This window comes from Mesoplodon mirus (assembly GCF_964341445.2).
Source record: "Mesoplodon mirus genome assembly, chromosome: 7".
Taxonomy (NCBI): domain Eukaryota; kingdom Metazoa; phylum Chordata; class Mammalia; order Artiodactyla; family Ziphiidae; genus Mesoplodon; species Mesoplodon mirus.
The window spans coordinates 52,363,026-52,377,422 of record NC_138983.1 but is presented as its reverse complement, the minus strand read 5'-3'; the positions used below and the strand labels follow the sequence as shown (position 1 = coordinate 52,377,422).

Sequence of the window (14,397 nt, the reverse complement as noted above, 5' to 3'; positions counted from 1 at the left end):
GGGGACTGAAGGCTATTTTGATTCCCAGAGGAAGGCGGGGTTCTTACTGTTGCCTGTGCGTACATGTACACATCCCCCCCCCAAACAAACAACAAGCAAACTCCATGTATGTGATATGAAATCTTGATATTCATTCTTAGAATTGCTTTTCCTTTCTGAGCATCGTGCCTGGTTTCCTTTTGGAAAGAGTTCTCTATCAGGAGGCTGTTTCTTCCACCCTTGTGTCGATATTCAAACTCAGTGTCACTCCTGGTCTGGTCTTGATTCTAGACAGGTTTTATCCTAGGCATTTTTGGCTGGAATACGTGAGGAATTGGAGAGTGGCAGCAGAAAGAAGAAGCTGGGGGTGGCAAGAAGGATTAAAAAAAGACTCCATCTGCTATAGAACCGCTTCCAGCTAAAAGTGAAAAACACAAGTTTTTTTTACGGGTCCCATCACAACTCTTTTAAAAAAAGAAAGGCAAAAAGGAGTATCTGCTTGAAGGAAGCTCCCCGTGGGAAGAAATTTCACCAGGAAGCAGGGGTATGGACTGCACAGCTCCAGGAGATACCTCTACATAGAATACAGTGTGAATATTCCTTTGGGAAATATGAAACTTGAGGGACTGCCAGTGGTCTAAGGTCTGCATTGATGAACCCATAGAGAAGCAGAATTATTGAGTGAAAAGAGGATTTTCTCTCTATTTGAAGAAAGGAAACGAAGACCTCAATCAAGTGACTTGTTCACATCATCCCACAGTTGTGATGTGAGTTCAGGCTTCCTCGTCCCCAGCCTCAAGACTCACCAATCCAGCCTAATGGCTGGATTAAAGCTCTAGAAGTTACTAAATTCTTGGAATATTCAAGCCCAAGGATTTCAGCAATATGGGTTGGTGAGGAGGGAAACCTGAGCCAGCTGTAGGACTCTGGTGGAAGGGGTCAAGGAGTGCTTCCAATCTCATACATGGTGTCCACAGGAGCAAAAATATCGGGGCTTGGTTCTGGCAGATTTTCATATTCCAGAGGTCCAGGACAAAGAGACAGCATATTATAATGCAAAGTCAGACCTGGGTTAGACTAGAATCCTGGCTCCATCATTTTCTAGCTGTGACCTTGAGTCAAAATTGTTGCTACCTCAAAGGATTACTATGAATTTTTAGTGAGAAGTTATGTAAAGTCCTTATTTTACATAGAGTAGATGCTCAATACACAGCTCCTATAATTTCCTTTTGTGGCCACTGAAGGTTAGATATCGCTACAGGATGCTCCTCACATAAGGCAGGTGCTGACGCTAACACCCAGGTGATTGGATTGTTCTCCACAAGCCTCAGCAAAAGGAGAGCAGCAGTTGTATTTAGGAAGAATCTCAGGCAGATGAGAGTTGGGTAGCCCATCTGAACCCAGCCAAGGCTGGGTTCAGAGAAGAGTTTTAGTCCTGGAGTGCTAGGCAGGGAAGAAATAGCACTCAGTTTCTTTATTTGAAAAAAATAGAAACAGTTGATAAAAGTGATTAAATGAAATAAAGTACTTAAGCAAAAGTAGGTAGTCAAATGTTAACTTCCTTCCTGCTTTCCCTCAGATCCTGATCCTCAGTGAAAAGAAACACTGACTTGGGTGATTAATCTCTCATTCCTTACCTGAGGGTTTTATAGATATAATATATATACTTTCAAGACAGCTTCTAAATTACAACATAACCTATTACATGGCTGAATCTTTTTACATACCAGATTCTCCTATGAGAGGGAAGAAAAGGCCATTTGTCTTCATCAGAAAGATCTCACAAAAATTCCTAAACCTCTATCAGAGACAAATAATACCCTTGCTCTGGTAATTAAACTACTAGACATCTAATAAAATAATCCCTTAAAAAAGAAGTTAAAAGTTAAAGGGAATATATTGTTTAACAGACAAAGCTGTTGAAAAATACTGACTTGATTACTTGTCACCCCCTTAATACTTCCCCTCCTTTTCTTCCCTCACTGAGATGGTGGTGCATGGGCTGGTGCCTCCATCCTTGGTGATGCCTCTGTTACAGAATTTCCCTGTGACCGTCTGGTTATGTCTGTCCCCTCCACTAGACTATGATGTCTGAGGGCTGGAACTCTATGGTTCATCTTTATAGTCTGTAGCCTCAGTGATTATGACAGGGACTCTCATAGAATGAGTGCTCCATGAAGATTTGATGAATGAATGAGTAAATGAACAATGTATGAATGAATAAATATTCCCACCAAAGAATGCAAGCCCAGATGATACAGTTCTACATATCTGAATTTGAATTATACTTAAATTCTATATAGTAAAAGTAGGGATTCAGAAAATAACTATTTTTTAAATATGTGATTTTAAAAAAAGGTATTTGCACCAAGAGTAATTTTTGCTACATCTCAAGGACATGTTTTTCTTGGTAGGGACACCTCTAATCCCACAAGGGAATAGTTCACTTAAAAGCAATTTGCTTTCTGGTTCCTCCTCCACCCCATTATACCTATTTCTTAAAAAGGTGATGTATTCCTTGGACTTATTTCTCACATTTATGAAAGCTTTGAGACTAGGGGGTCTATGGGTTCTTTCTCCCACTTTTTAAAAAGTCCTTTCTTATTTTATTCTTTTTTTTGGCATGAGTATTTTATTTCTTTATCAGGAATAAAATAAAATGAAAAACAAAAACAAAATCCATAAAGCCTAAAATAACAAAGATTTTGGGGGGAAACAAAAAATTCCACACAGGAAGCAAAAGTTATACCAAAGAACTTAAGAGTAAAATGGGGGCTCATAATTCTTCCTCAAGGAAGATCACATAATTCCTAGGGCAGGACATCTAGTCCAGGCACAATCAGCTGCATAATTTGCAGAGCTCAGTACAAACTGAAAATGCAGGGCTCCATGATCAAAAATTAAGAACTTCAACACAAATAAGTGGAAAGATATCTTGTGTTCATGGATTTGAAGAATTTACATTGTTAAAATGTCCATACTATCCAAAACCATCTATACATTCAGTGCAATTCCTATCAAGATTCCAATGGCATTTTTACAGAATAGAAAAAACAGTCCTAAAATTCATATGAAACTGCAAAAGATGCCAAATAGCAAAGCAATTTGGAGAAAGAAGAACAAAGTTGGAGGCATCACACTCCCTGATGTCAAAGTATTACAAAGCTACAGTAATCAAAACAGTATGGTACTGGCACAAAAAAAGACACATAGACCAAAGGAGAAGAATAGAGAGCCCTGGGCTTCCCTGGTGGCGCAGTGGTTGAGAGTCCGCCTGCTGATTCAGGGGACACGGGTTCGTGTCCCGGTCCGGGAAGATCCCACATGCCACGGAGCGGCTGGGCCCGTGAGCCATGGCTGCTGAGCCTGCACGTCCGGAGCCTGTGCTCCACAACGGGAGAGGCCACAACAGTGAGAGGCCTGCGTACCGCCAAAAAAAAAAAAAAAAAAAAAAAGAATAGAGAGCCCCAATATATGGTCAATATTTGACAAGGGAGCCAAAAATACTCAAAGGAGAAAAGTCTTTTCAATAAACTGTGTTGGGGGACTTCCCTGATGTTCCAGTGGGTAGGACTCCACACTCCCAGTGCAGGGGGCCTGAGTTCAATCCCTGGTTGGGGAACCAGATCCTGCATGCATGCCGCAACTAAGAGTCCCCATGCTGCAACTAAGAAGTCCGCATGCTGCAACTAAAAGATCCCACATGCCACAACTAAGACCCAGTGGACCTAAATAAATAAATAAATAAATTTTAAAAATGGTTCTGGGAAAACTGGATATTCACATGTAAAAGAATGGAATTAAAACCCTATCTTGGTACAGCTGCTATGGAGAACAGTATGGAGGTTCCTTAAAAACCAAAAAAAGAACTACCATACGACCCAGCAATCCCACTACTGGGCATATACCCTGAGAAAACCATAATTCAAAAAGAGTCATGTACCACAATGTTCACTGCAGCTCTATTTACAATAACAGGACATGGAAGCAACCTAAGTGTCCAGTGACAGATGAATGGATAAAGAAGATGTGGCACATATATACAATGGAATATTACTCAGCCATAAAAAGAAACAAAATTGAGTTATTTGTAGTGAGGTGGATGGACCTAGAGTCTGTCATGTGAAGAGTGAAGTAAGTCAGAAAGAGAAAAACAAATACCATATGCTAACACATATATATGGAATCTAAAGGGAAAAAAATGGTTATGAAGAACCTAGGGGCAGGACAGGAATAAAGACGCAGATGTAGAAAACGGACTTGAGGACACGGGGAGGGGGAAAGGTAAGCTGGGACAAAGTGAGAGAGTGGCATGGACTTATATATACTACCAAAATAGATAGCTAGTGGGAAGCAGCCGCATAGCACAGTGAGATCAGCTTGGTGCTTTGTGACCACCTAGAAGGGTGGGATAGGGAGGGTGGGATAGGGAGGGTGGGAGGGAGACACAAGAGGGAGGTGATATGGGGATATATGTATATGTATAGCTGCTTCACTTTGTTATAAAGCAGAAACTAACACACCACTGTAAAGCAATTATACTCCAATAAAGATGTTAAAATAAAAAACAAACAAACAAACAAACAAAAACCCTATCTTAGGACTTCCCTAGTGGTGCAGTGGTTAAAAATCTGCCTGCTGATGCAGGGGACATGGGCTCGAGCCCTGGCCAGGAAGATTCCACATGCTGTGGAGCTCCTAAGCCTGCAGGCCACAACTACTGAGCCTGTGTGTCACAACTACTGAAGCCCGTGAGCCTAGAGCCTGTGTTCCGCAACAAGAGAAGCCACCGCAATGAGAAGCCTGTGCACCGCAACAAAGAGTAGCCTCCACTCACCGCAACTAGAGAAAGCCCGCGTGCAGCAACAAAGACCCAATGAAGCCCAAAATAAATAAAACAACGAAAAATACAAACAAAAAAACCCTATCTTACACAATGCATAAAAATTAACTTGAAATGGATAAAAGATGTAAGACCCGAAACCATAAAAATCCTAAAAGAAAACACAGAGGAAAAGTTCTTTGACAGTAGTCTTGGCAACGATTTTTTGGATATGACACCAAAAGCACAAGCAAGAAAGGCAAAAGTAAATAAGTGGGACTACATTAAACTAAAAAGCTTCTGCACAGCAAAAGAAACAATCAATAAAATGAAAAGGCAACCTAAGGAATGGGAGAAAATATGTGCAAACTTCATATCTGATAAGGGATTAATACCAAAAATATATAAGGAACTCATATAACTCAATAGCAAAAACTCAAATAACCTGATTAAAAAAGGGGCAAAGAACCTGAACAGACCTTTTTCCAAAGAAGATACTCAAATGGCAAACAGCTACCTGAAAAGGTGCTCAACATCACTAATCATCAGGGAAATGTAAATCCAATCAAAACCACAATAAGATATCACTTCACACCTGTTAAATGGCTATTGTCAAAAAGATATGAGGCAAGTGTGAGCCGAGATGTGGAGAAAAGGGAACCCTTGTGCACTGTAGGTGGGAATATACATTGGTATAGCCACTATGCAAAACAGTATGGAGTTTATTCAAAAAATTAAAAATAGAACTACCATATGACCCAACAATGCCACTTCTGGATATATCACTGAAGGAATTGAAATTACCATCTGGAAGAGATATCTGCTCCCTCATGTTCATGTCAGCATTACTTACAGTAGGCATGACATGGAAACAACCTAAAGGTCCACTGAAGAGTGAACGGATAAAGAAAATGTGACTATATATTAAAAAAATCACATTTTTATATACACACACACACATTCTATAGACCCATACACACACACACACACATATATATAGTGTGTGTGTGTGTGTGTGTCTATATATATATATATATATATATATATATATATAAAATTCAGCCATAAAATGAAGGTAATCTCGCCATTTGTGACAACATGGATGAAGCTTGAGGCCATTACACTAAGTGAAATAAGTCAGACAGAGAAGGACAAAAACTGTATAGTCTCACTTATATGCAGAATCTAAAATAACCAGACTCATAGAAACAGAGAATAGATTGGTGGTTTTCAGGGGTAAGGGTGGGGCAGGGGAAATGGGTAAGGATCAAAGGGTACAAACTTCCAGTTATAAAATGAATAAATCCTAGGGATGTAATAATATGCAGCATGGTGACTATAGTTAACAATACTGTAACAAATGTATACTTGAAAGTTGCTAAGAGAGTAGATCTTAAAAGTGCTCACTACACAGGCACTCCGCCACACGTACATCTTGTTTATTCATTAATGGACATTTGGGTTGTGTCCACATTTTGGTTATTATGCATAGCATTTCTATGAACATCTGTCTATAAATTTTTGTGTGAACACGTTTTCATTTCTCTTGAGTATATGCCTAGGAGTGGAATTGCTGGATCATAGGTTTCAGGTTTTAAAAAACGGACACGCTGTGTTCTACAGTAGCTGTACCATTTTACTTCCCTGCCAGCAATGTATGAGGTGGGATGTATGAGCAATGCATGTTTCTCCACATTCTCGCCAACAGCTGTCATTGCCCATAGTTTGATTACAGCCATCCTAGTGGGTGTGAAGTGGTAGTGGTATTGCTTTGCATCTTCCTAATGATTAATGATGTTCAACATCTTTTCATGGGCTTACTGGTCATTTGTACATCTTCTCTGGAGAAATGTCTATTCAGGTCTTTTGCCCATTTTTAAATGAGGTCATTTGTCTTTTTCTTGTTGTTATTGAGTTGTAAGAATTCTTCTTATATTCTAGATACTAGACCCTCATCAGATATGATTTGGAAATAATTCCTGCCATTCTGTAGGAGGAATCTCTTAAAACTCTTGATTCCTCAGCCCTAAGCCAGATCTACTGAATTAGTACCTGTAAGTTAGATAAAAGTTTTTAGGGTGATTCGGATGAGCCACCAGGTTTGTGGACAAATAATCCAGACCAGAGCTTCTCAAAATTTAACGTGCATACAAATCACCTAGGGATCTTAATAAAATGTGGATTCTGAGGGAAATAGAAAAATTCACTAGAATACACAGTAATAATGGTTGTAAACGTGATCCACTGCTAAATGCTAAAATTAGTGCGCAGAAGTTTAAGGAGAAATTGGATATTTGCACATGATTAAAGTATTTCCTCCAAACTATTTATTAATTACAAAAGCAAAGACAGTAGTTTTACAGTGGAGGAACTTGGCAGCTACTACCTTAATCAAGTGATCAATATTAACATGACCAGTAATAAGACGTATTGACACCATGTGCCCCCGATACAATGTGCAGAGAAAGGCACATCACCTCTGTAGTAGTCTCCCCCAAACTTCAATCTAATCATGAGAAAACACCAAATGGAGGGACATTCTACAAAATACCTAACCAGTACTCGTTAAAAGTGTCAAGGTCAAACAAGACAAGACAGACTGAGGAACTGTCATCACAGATTGGAGGAGCCCTGGAGACAGAACCACCAAATCTAATGTGCTATCCTGGATTGAATCCTGAACAGAATAAAGACACTGGTGAAAAACAGGTGAAATCCCAATACACTGCAGTTAATAGTACTGTACCAATCAATGTTAACTGCTCAGTTTTGACCACTGTACCTGGTTAAGCAAGATGTTAACATCAGGGAAAGCGGAATGAAAGATACGTGGGAACTTGCTGTACAATTTTTGCAACCCTTCTGTAAGTCTAACATTATTTCAGAATAAGAAGTTTTAAAGATATGCAGATTCTGATTCTGTAAGTCTGGGTGGAAGTCTTCTGCATTTCTAACAAGTTCCCAGGAGAGGTTGACGTTGCTGGTCCATAAACCCCACTCTGAGCAGCAAGAATCTAAACCAGTGGTTCTCAAACTTAACTGTGCATCAGATCACCTGGCAGGCTGATCAAAACACAGATTGCTGGGCTCCACGCCCAGAGTTTCTGATTCAGTAAGTCTGGAGTGGGGCCCAAGAATTTGCATTTCTAACGGATTCCCAGATGAGGACGATGTTGCTGATGAGCTAGGAATGGTTTTTGTTTTTAAAGGGCTGTAAAAAATTTAGAAAACAGGTATATGAATCAGAGACTGTATGAGGCCTTCATTTATGTACAGAAAATGGATGCTGAGCCCCAGACCCTTGCTACTTAGAATGAAGTTTTCAAAAGACACTAATGCCTAGGTCCCACCCATGAGGTTCTTAGTTAAGTGATTTGATATGGGTCCTTGGCATAAGCATTTAAAAAATGTTCTTCTACTTCTGATATGTAACCAGGTTCAGGAAACTATTAATTTAGGCTCTCCATCCGCCTCAAAAAAACCCTACTCCTCAATCATCCCAGAGTTGAGGATGAGCCCCAACAAATGTCAAAGAGCACTTCTGCAATTTAAAACTTATTTTGAAAAGCTGAGCTACCCTTTTTTTTTGAAGGCTAACAAAACCCAACACAAATCAGAATTTCCCCCTCTTGACTGGCCCTTCCCAAGTAAATATAGTGAACACTGGATCATACATCAATAATAATCACAAGGGGGCTTCCCTGGTGGCGCAGTGGTTGAGAGTCCGCCTGCCGATGCAGGGGACACGGGTTCGTGCTCCAGTCTGGAAAGATCCCACATGCCGCGGAGCGGCTGGGCCCGTGAGCCATGGCCGCTGAGCCTGTGCGTCCGGAGCCTGTGCTCCGCAACAGGAGAGGCCACAAGAGTGAGAGGCCCGTGTACCGCAAAAAAACAAACAAACAAACAAATAATAATCACAAGGGATCTCAAACCTCCCCCTGCCAAAAAAAAAGTGGCAAGGATAATGTGCAGGATGGTCTGAAATAGATGGCAGGAACGGACAGAGATGGATCAGAGAAGGGATAAAGGTGTGAGTTGCCCTATGGGATGGCTGACAGTTAACAGGGCACAAAGAGCTAGAGAGTTGAGGGAAGGGGAGAAAGGTGCAGACCTGCGAAATGTGGTGGCATGGAGGTACTTGAAGAAACACCATCAAGTACCTTGAGCTTCATCATAACCCCAACATATCTGTTTCCCACTTGAGCATATTTAGTGCTAGGAGGCTCTCTAATATTTGGCTAACCCCTTCACACTCTTACCCTTTGCCTATTACTCCTCTGCCACAGAGGAAAGCCTTTAGCTACAGGTTGTTCTCCTGGTTCAAGGAATGTGAAGCCCATCATCCTAGCCCCAACTTCCCAGCCCCTCCCAGGAAGCGCCTGGCCCCTTCTGAGAAAGATCCATGTTTGTTCCCATACCTGTGCTCTCCTCAGCCTGATTGAAGCCACAGATCTGGCAGATGCTCTGGACCCACTTATTCATGTCCTCCTCCGTCTCGGCCACCAGGTAAAAGGTGCGCTCGCTGGTCTTGATGTCAAACACAAAACTATCCTGCAACTCCTTCTTGTTGAAGGTCAGGCCTGCATCCACCTGCTCGCAGAAGTTCAGGTTGATGATGCGCAGGGGCTTCTTGGAGTGATCATTCTTGTAGTATTCCAGGACATCTGGGTCACCGCTCATCCGCCCACTCCGCAGGATAAACCAGCGTTTCTTCCAGGCCTGAACAGGAAGGAGTAGGAAGAGGGTGGAAAGTCATTAGTTACTTCAAAGCTTTTCACAGGTCCTCAGATGTCACCAGGTTAAGGGGGGGGACTGTTGCACCTGCAGGCTGAGCATGGCCTCTACCTCCCTTTCTTATTTCCCCAGAGTTTCAAAAATGAAGGATGACTAGAATGCATGTTAGTGCAGCATTTCACTATGGAAACAGGGTCTTACCCCTATGAGATGAGATGTGGCATTCCCCCTTTTTAGATCAGGAAGTCTGATGAGGACCAAAACACTTTAGAGCAATTATTCCATTAAGCTAGAATACAGGCTCAGACTCACCTTTTAGTCAGGGTGGGACTTGCAAAACTGTAACATCTCAGTTTATGGATGGGGTCCCCCAATAAGACATGGTGAGTTGAAGCAACAATGTCACACATAGCACGTAACAGAGCAGTAAGTTCCCTAACTTTCAGTACACTGTGCTTTGTATCAAATCACGACGCCTTGGAAAAATCACATAGAAACCCTTCTAAAACTTCTCTGAAGCACATAACTTCAGGGTTTTCCCATCTCTTTCACTGCTGTATCCCTAGTACTTATAATAGAGCCCTGCACACACTAAGTGCTCAATATACATTACTGAATGAATAAACTCCTTACATCCTGTCATACTATAGAATTTAACGCTAGATTACATATCCCCTTATGTTGTCTTCTGCATTCCATCTCTTCAATGAGATTGAGTAATCTGTGAGCAGACACCACACAAAGTGGTAAAAAGACATCACATATAAAACAGAGCCTTGGGTTGAGTCTATGCTTTACCACTGACTTAACGTGTGATTTTTTAGATAAAGTTATTTACTTCTTTGGATCTTGCTTCATCTACAGACTGAGAGTCAACGTCAGCACCACCTGCCCTACCCTATAGGGTTTATATTATGCAAACACACACAAAGCACTATGTATACAACCCTAAAGCACTGCAAATGACAAGGACCAGACCGTCATCACAATTCGTTACATCCTACCGGGACCTCCACTCCCTTAATCCTGCCACCTTGCGCTCTCACCTTCTATCCCTCTCCTCACTTCCCTCCCTACCTAACTTGCTCCTGTGATCCACCATTATCATCAGTCCCTTGCTTTTTTTCTCCATTCCTCTCCTTTATCTGGGAAACCACAACCCCTGGCTAAGTCTAATGCTCATCCTACTCTGCCTGTTCCCATTCAGCTGTATGTAGTTGGAGAAAATCATACAACTACGTTGGCTGCTCTCACTTTAAATTCAAGTGAGCCCTTATGCTGCCTGACAGTCCTACTACATTTACCTCGTCCATGATTTTCTCTTGCTCTTTGGCAACAGTCGTTGAACTTCTCTCTGTCTATTTTTTAATTTTATTTTTAAAATTTATTTATTTATTTATTTATTTGGTTGCATTGGGTCCTCGTTGTTGCACGCGGGCTTTCTCTAGTTGCGGTAAGCAGGGGCTACTCTTCGTTGTGGTGCGCGGGCTTCTCATTGCGGTGGCTTCTCTTGTTGCGGAGCACAGGCTCTAGGTGTGCGGGCTCAGTAGTTGTGGCTCGCGGGCTCTAGAGCACAGGCTCAGTAGTTGTCGAGCACGGGCTTAGTTGTTCCGTGGCATGTGGGATCCTCCCAGACCAGGGCTCAAACCCATGTCCCCTGCATTGGCAGGCGGATCCTTAACCGCTGCGCCACCAGGGAAGTTCCGAACTTCCCTCTCTTTAAACCTCCAACACCTCTACTCTTTGGTATGAGAAAATACAAGCAAGCAAAAGAGAATCTACACATGTTCCATCACCAAATTTACCAATCTGTCTGCATTTGTAGCAAAGTAGTTTGTTACTAGGGAGCATGGACAGTTCACCCAGTCTAAGGCCAACCTTCTTCCACTTGAACATCCCCTCTCACTTACATGTGGACATCACTGTATCTGTGGAATCATTTCATTTTCCCTCCCTCCTAGGATCATTCCCATCAGGACCCCGACTTCTCCCAATTAAGAAAAAAAATAAGAAGCTTGACTCGATCCCACATTCCCTTCCAGCAATGGCCCAGTTTTCTGCTCCTCTGTACAGTAAAACCTCAGAGTTTTCTATAGTACTAATCATTGTTTCCTCTCCTCCCATTCTTTTCTTGGAAGCAATCTAATCAGGCTTCCCCCGGCTCCCCCCACCCCCACTAAAATAACTCAACAGAGGTCTTAAAGACTTCAATGCTGCTAAAGCAACATTTGCATTTCACTTGATCTCTCAGCAACATCTGATAACAGTTTATTATTCCATTCTCTTTGAAGCACTTTCTTCACTTGGCTTCAGTGCTCCCTCTCAATTTTCCTATCTCCCTGGCCTCTCTTTTTCAGTCTCCGGTGCTGGTTCCTTCTCATCTCCCTGATCTCTAAATGTTGGAATGCCCCAGTGCTCAGTTCTCAGACTCTTCTTTCTATACCCACTTCCTAGGTTATTTTATTCCATTTTACAACTTTGCAAGCCATCTAACTGCTGCAATTCCTAAATTTATATCTCCAGCCCAGACCAGTCTACTGAACTCTAGAGTCTTATATTCAACTCCTCACTAACAGGCATCTCAAGCTTAAGGTGCTCAAAACTGAGCTCTTGACATCCTCCAAGTCTGTTCTTCCTGCAATCTTTCCCATCTCAGTTACAAGCAGCTCCAGCCTTCCAGTGGCTCAGACCAAAAATCTTGATGTCATCATCAACTCCTTTCTTTCCCATTCCACATCTAACCCAACAGCAAATCCTGTTGGTCCAAACAGTTCAAAATACATCTACGACCTGGTCACTTCTCCACACCTCCACCGTTAACTCACTTGATTGAGTCCACCATTTGGTCGTCCTCCTGCTTCTATGCTTTCATCCTGCAATCTATTCTCAACATGGATGCTGATGCAAATCAGAGCACGCCACTTCTCTGCACCGAGTCTCCACTGGCTTTCTGTCTCACTCAGAGTAAAAGCCAAAGTCCTAACAATGGCCAGTGGGCCTAGTATGACAGTCCCTCATTCCACAACTCTCCTTACCTCCTGCCACTCTCCACCTTGCCCATTCTGCTCTTGCCACACTGGCCACACAATCCTGCCTCGGGGTCTATGCTCTGGTTGTTCCCTCTGCCTGGAATACTCCTGTCCCAGACAGTCCCATTGCTTATTTTTTCCTTCAAGTCACTATTCAAGTGTCACGTTACTGGACAGACTGTTTTCCTGACCACCCAACCCTCACACTCTCCCGCTTACTCTGCTACACTGACCTCACTAGCACTTACACCACCTAAAACACCACACTTTTGTTGATTCTACCCGCCTCTCGGAATGTGAACTCCAAGAGGGCAGGGGTTGGTTCTTTTTATCCCATGCTACATCCTCAGTGTTTAGAATAGTGCCTGGCACATAGGTGGTTATCAATAAGTATGTATTGGATTAATTAATGAATCATTTTCTTACATGAACTCCTTACAGAATCTAGAAGGTCATGGGGATGTAACTGGTACCTGATAAGCCTTGGTGGAAGTGAAGATTAAGGTATAGGATAGAGCTGAGGAAATAAATATAAGTACCATCTGCTATAGTCACCTAAAATCTTGCCCAGGCCACTACTTACAGAACTCTGTGTGCATCTGTGTGTGTGCATGCATGCATATGATGAAAGTGTGTGGGTAGCAAGGTGCATTTTTAAAAGGTATTGAAGCTTGTGTTTCAGTTGACGTATCCCCCTTTAGTGCTTGTCTCTGTAGAAAGAGCTGCCTTCAAATCACTGGTGTGCAGGTGCAAGCATAAACACAGACGCAGACACTCTCACAAACAAGAAAAAGGTGTTTGCTACAGATAACATCAGAGCCTGTCAGGTTCCGCTTGCAAGAAGTGGTGCAGGCTGATAAATGGCTGCCTACAAAATGCTGATGAATTTATGACAGAGCAGGCAAAACCATCTAGTCTAATTCCAAATTCACATCGCTCTTCTGCCACAACACTCTCTGCTCCAACTTCACGTATGTGTTTTTGGGGGAACCATACAATTCAGAACTAAGTATAAGCAACTCCAAAGAGTCTAGCTCCAAAGACAACTTCTCTGACCCCCTCAGCTGAAATGGACCTCTATTTCCTCTGAACCATCATAACACTTTTAGTGTACTTTTCACGTAATGTCATTTTTTTCACAACATATTACAGATATTTTAGTATTTGTTGTTTCTTCCCAAGTAGACGATGAATAAAATCTCCTCCTATTCCTCTTTCAATCTTCATGGTAGGCATTTACTAAGCGAGGCTCTTTATCACTGAACCTCTCTTATCTCCCTGGCCTCATTTATGTTTCCTTCCTGCCATCCATCCAACAAATTATTTATTTAGTGCTTACTATACTACAGGCATCATCCTAGATGCTGAGGATACAGCATGAATTCCTGGTCTTACAGAAATTACAGGTGCATAACAGGTTACTTATTATTCTCCAAATGTGCCACATAATTGCATGACTTCATGTCTGTGCGCAACCTGACGTTTCTTCCTAGAATGCCTTTCACCTCACCTCATCTATCCGGAAAGTTCCTCTATTTTCTTAGTGCCAGGTTAAATATCACTCCTCCTGGAAGGCCTTTACTAACTTCCCATAGAGCTGGTGCTCCTGTCTCTTGTTCCCTTAATAACCCGTGCTTCCTGTGGCATTTCTTCACTCATCTTTGACATTTCAATTGCTCATATGTCTTCCTCCCCTTTAAGCTCCGAGCATCTTGATGTTAGGGTCCTGTGTGGCCAACAGTTACTCGGCAGAGTACTTAGCCTGTATGGGAACTCAGTAAAGATCTGTTGACTTTTTTTTTTTCATTCAATCAATAAAACTAATAAATGCAA

General features: G+C 42.0%; 1 protein-coding gene across 2 annotated transcripts in view; it reads right to left on the bottom strand.

Moving 5' to 3' along the window:
- The window catches only part of GAB2 (GRB2 associated binding protein 2), a 172,871-nt gene that overhangs the window by 42,111 nt on the left and 116,363 nt on the right, over nucleotides 1–14,397 (bottom strand). For both annotated transcript variants that reach the window (XR_014294749.1, XM_082628869.1), the window contains exon 2: nucleotides 9,220–9,520. Coding sequence is in view for 1 of the 2 variants with exons in the window: in XM_082628869.1 (XP_082484995.1) it covers nucleotides 9,220–9,520 (301 nt within the window). In the remaining variant the exon portion in view is untranslated. The remainder of the gene's footprint in view (nucleotides 1–9,219; nucleotides 9,521–14,397) is intronic.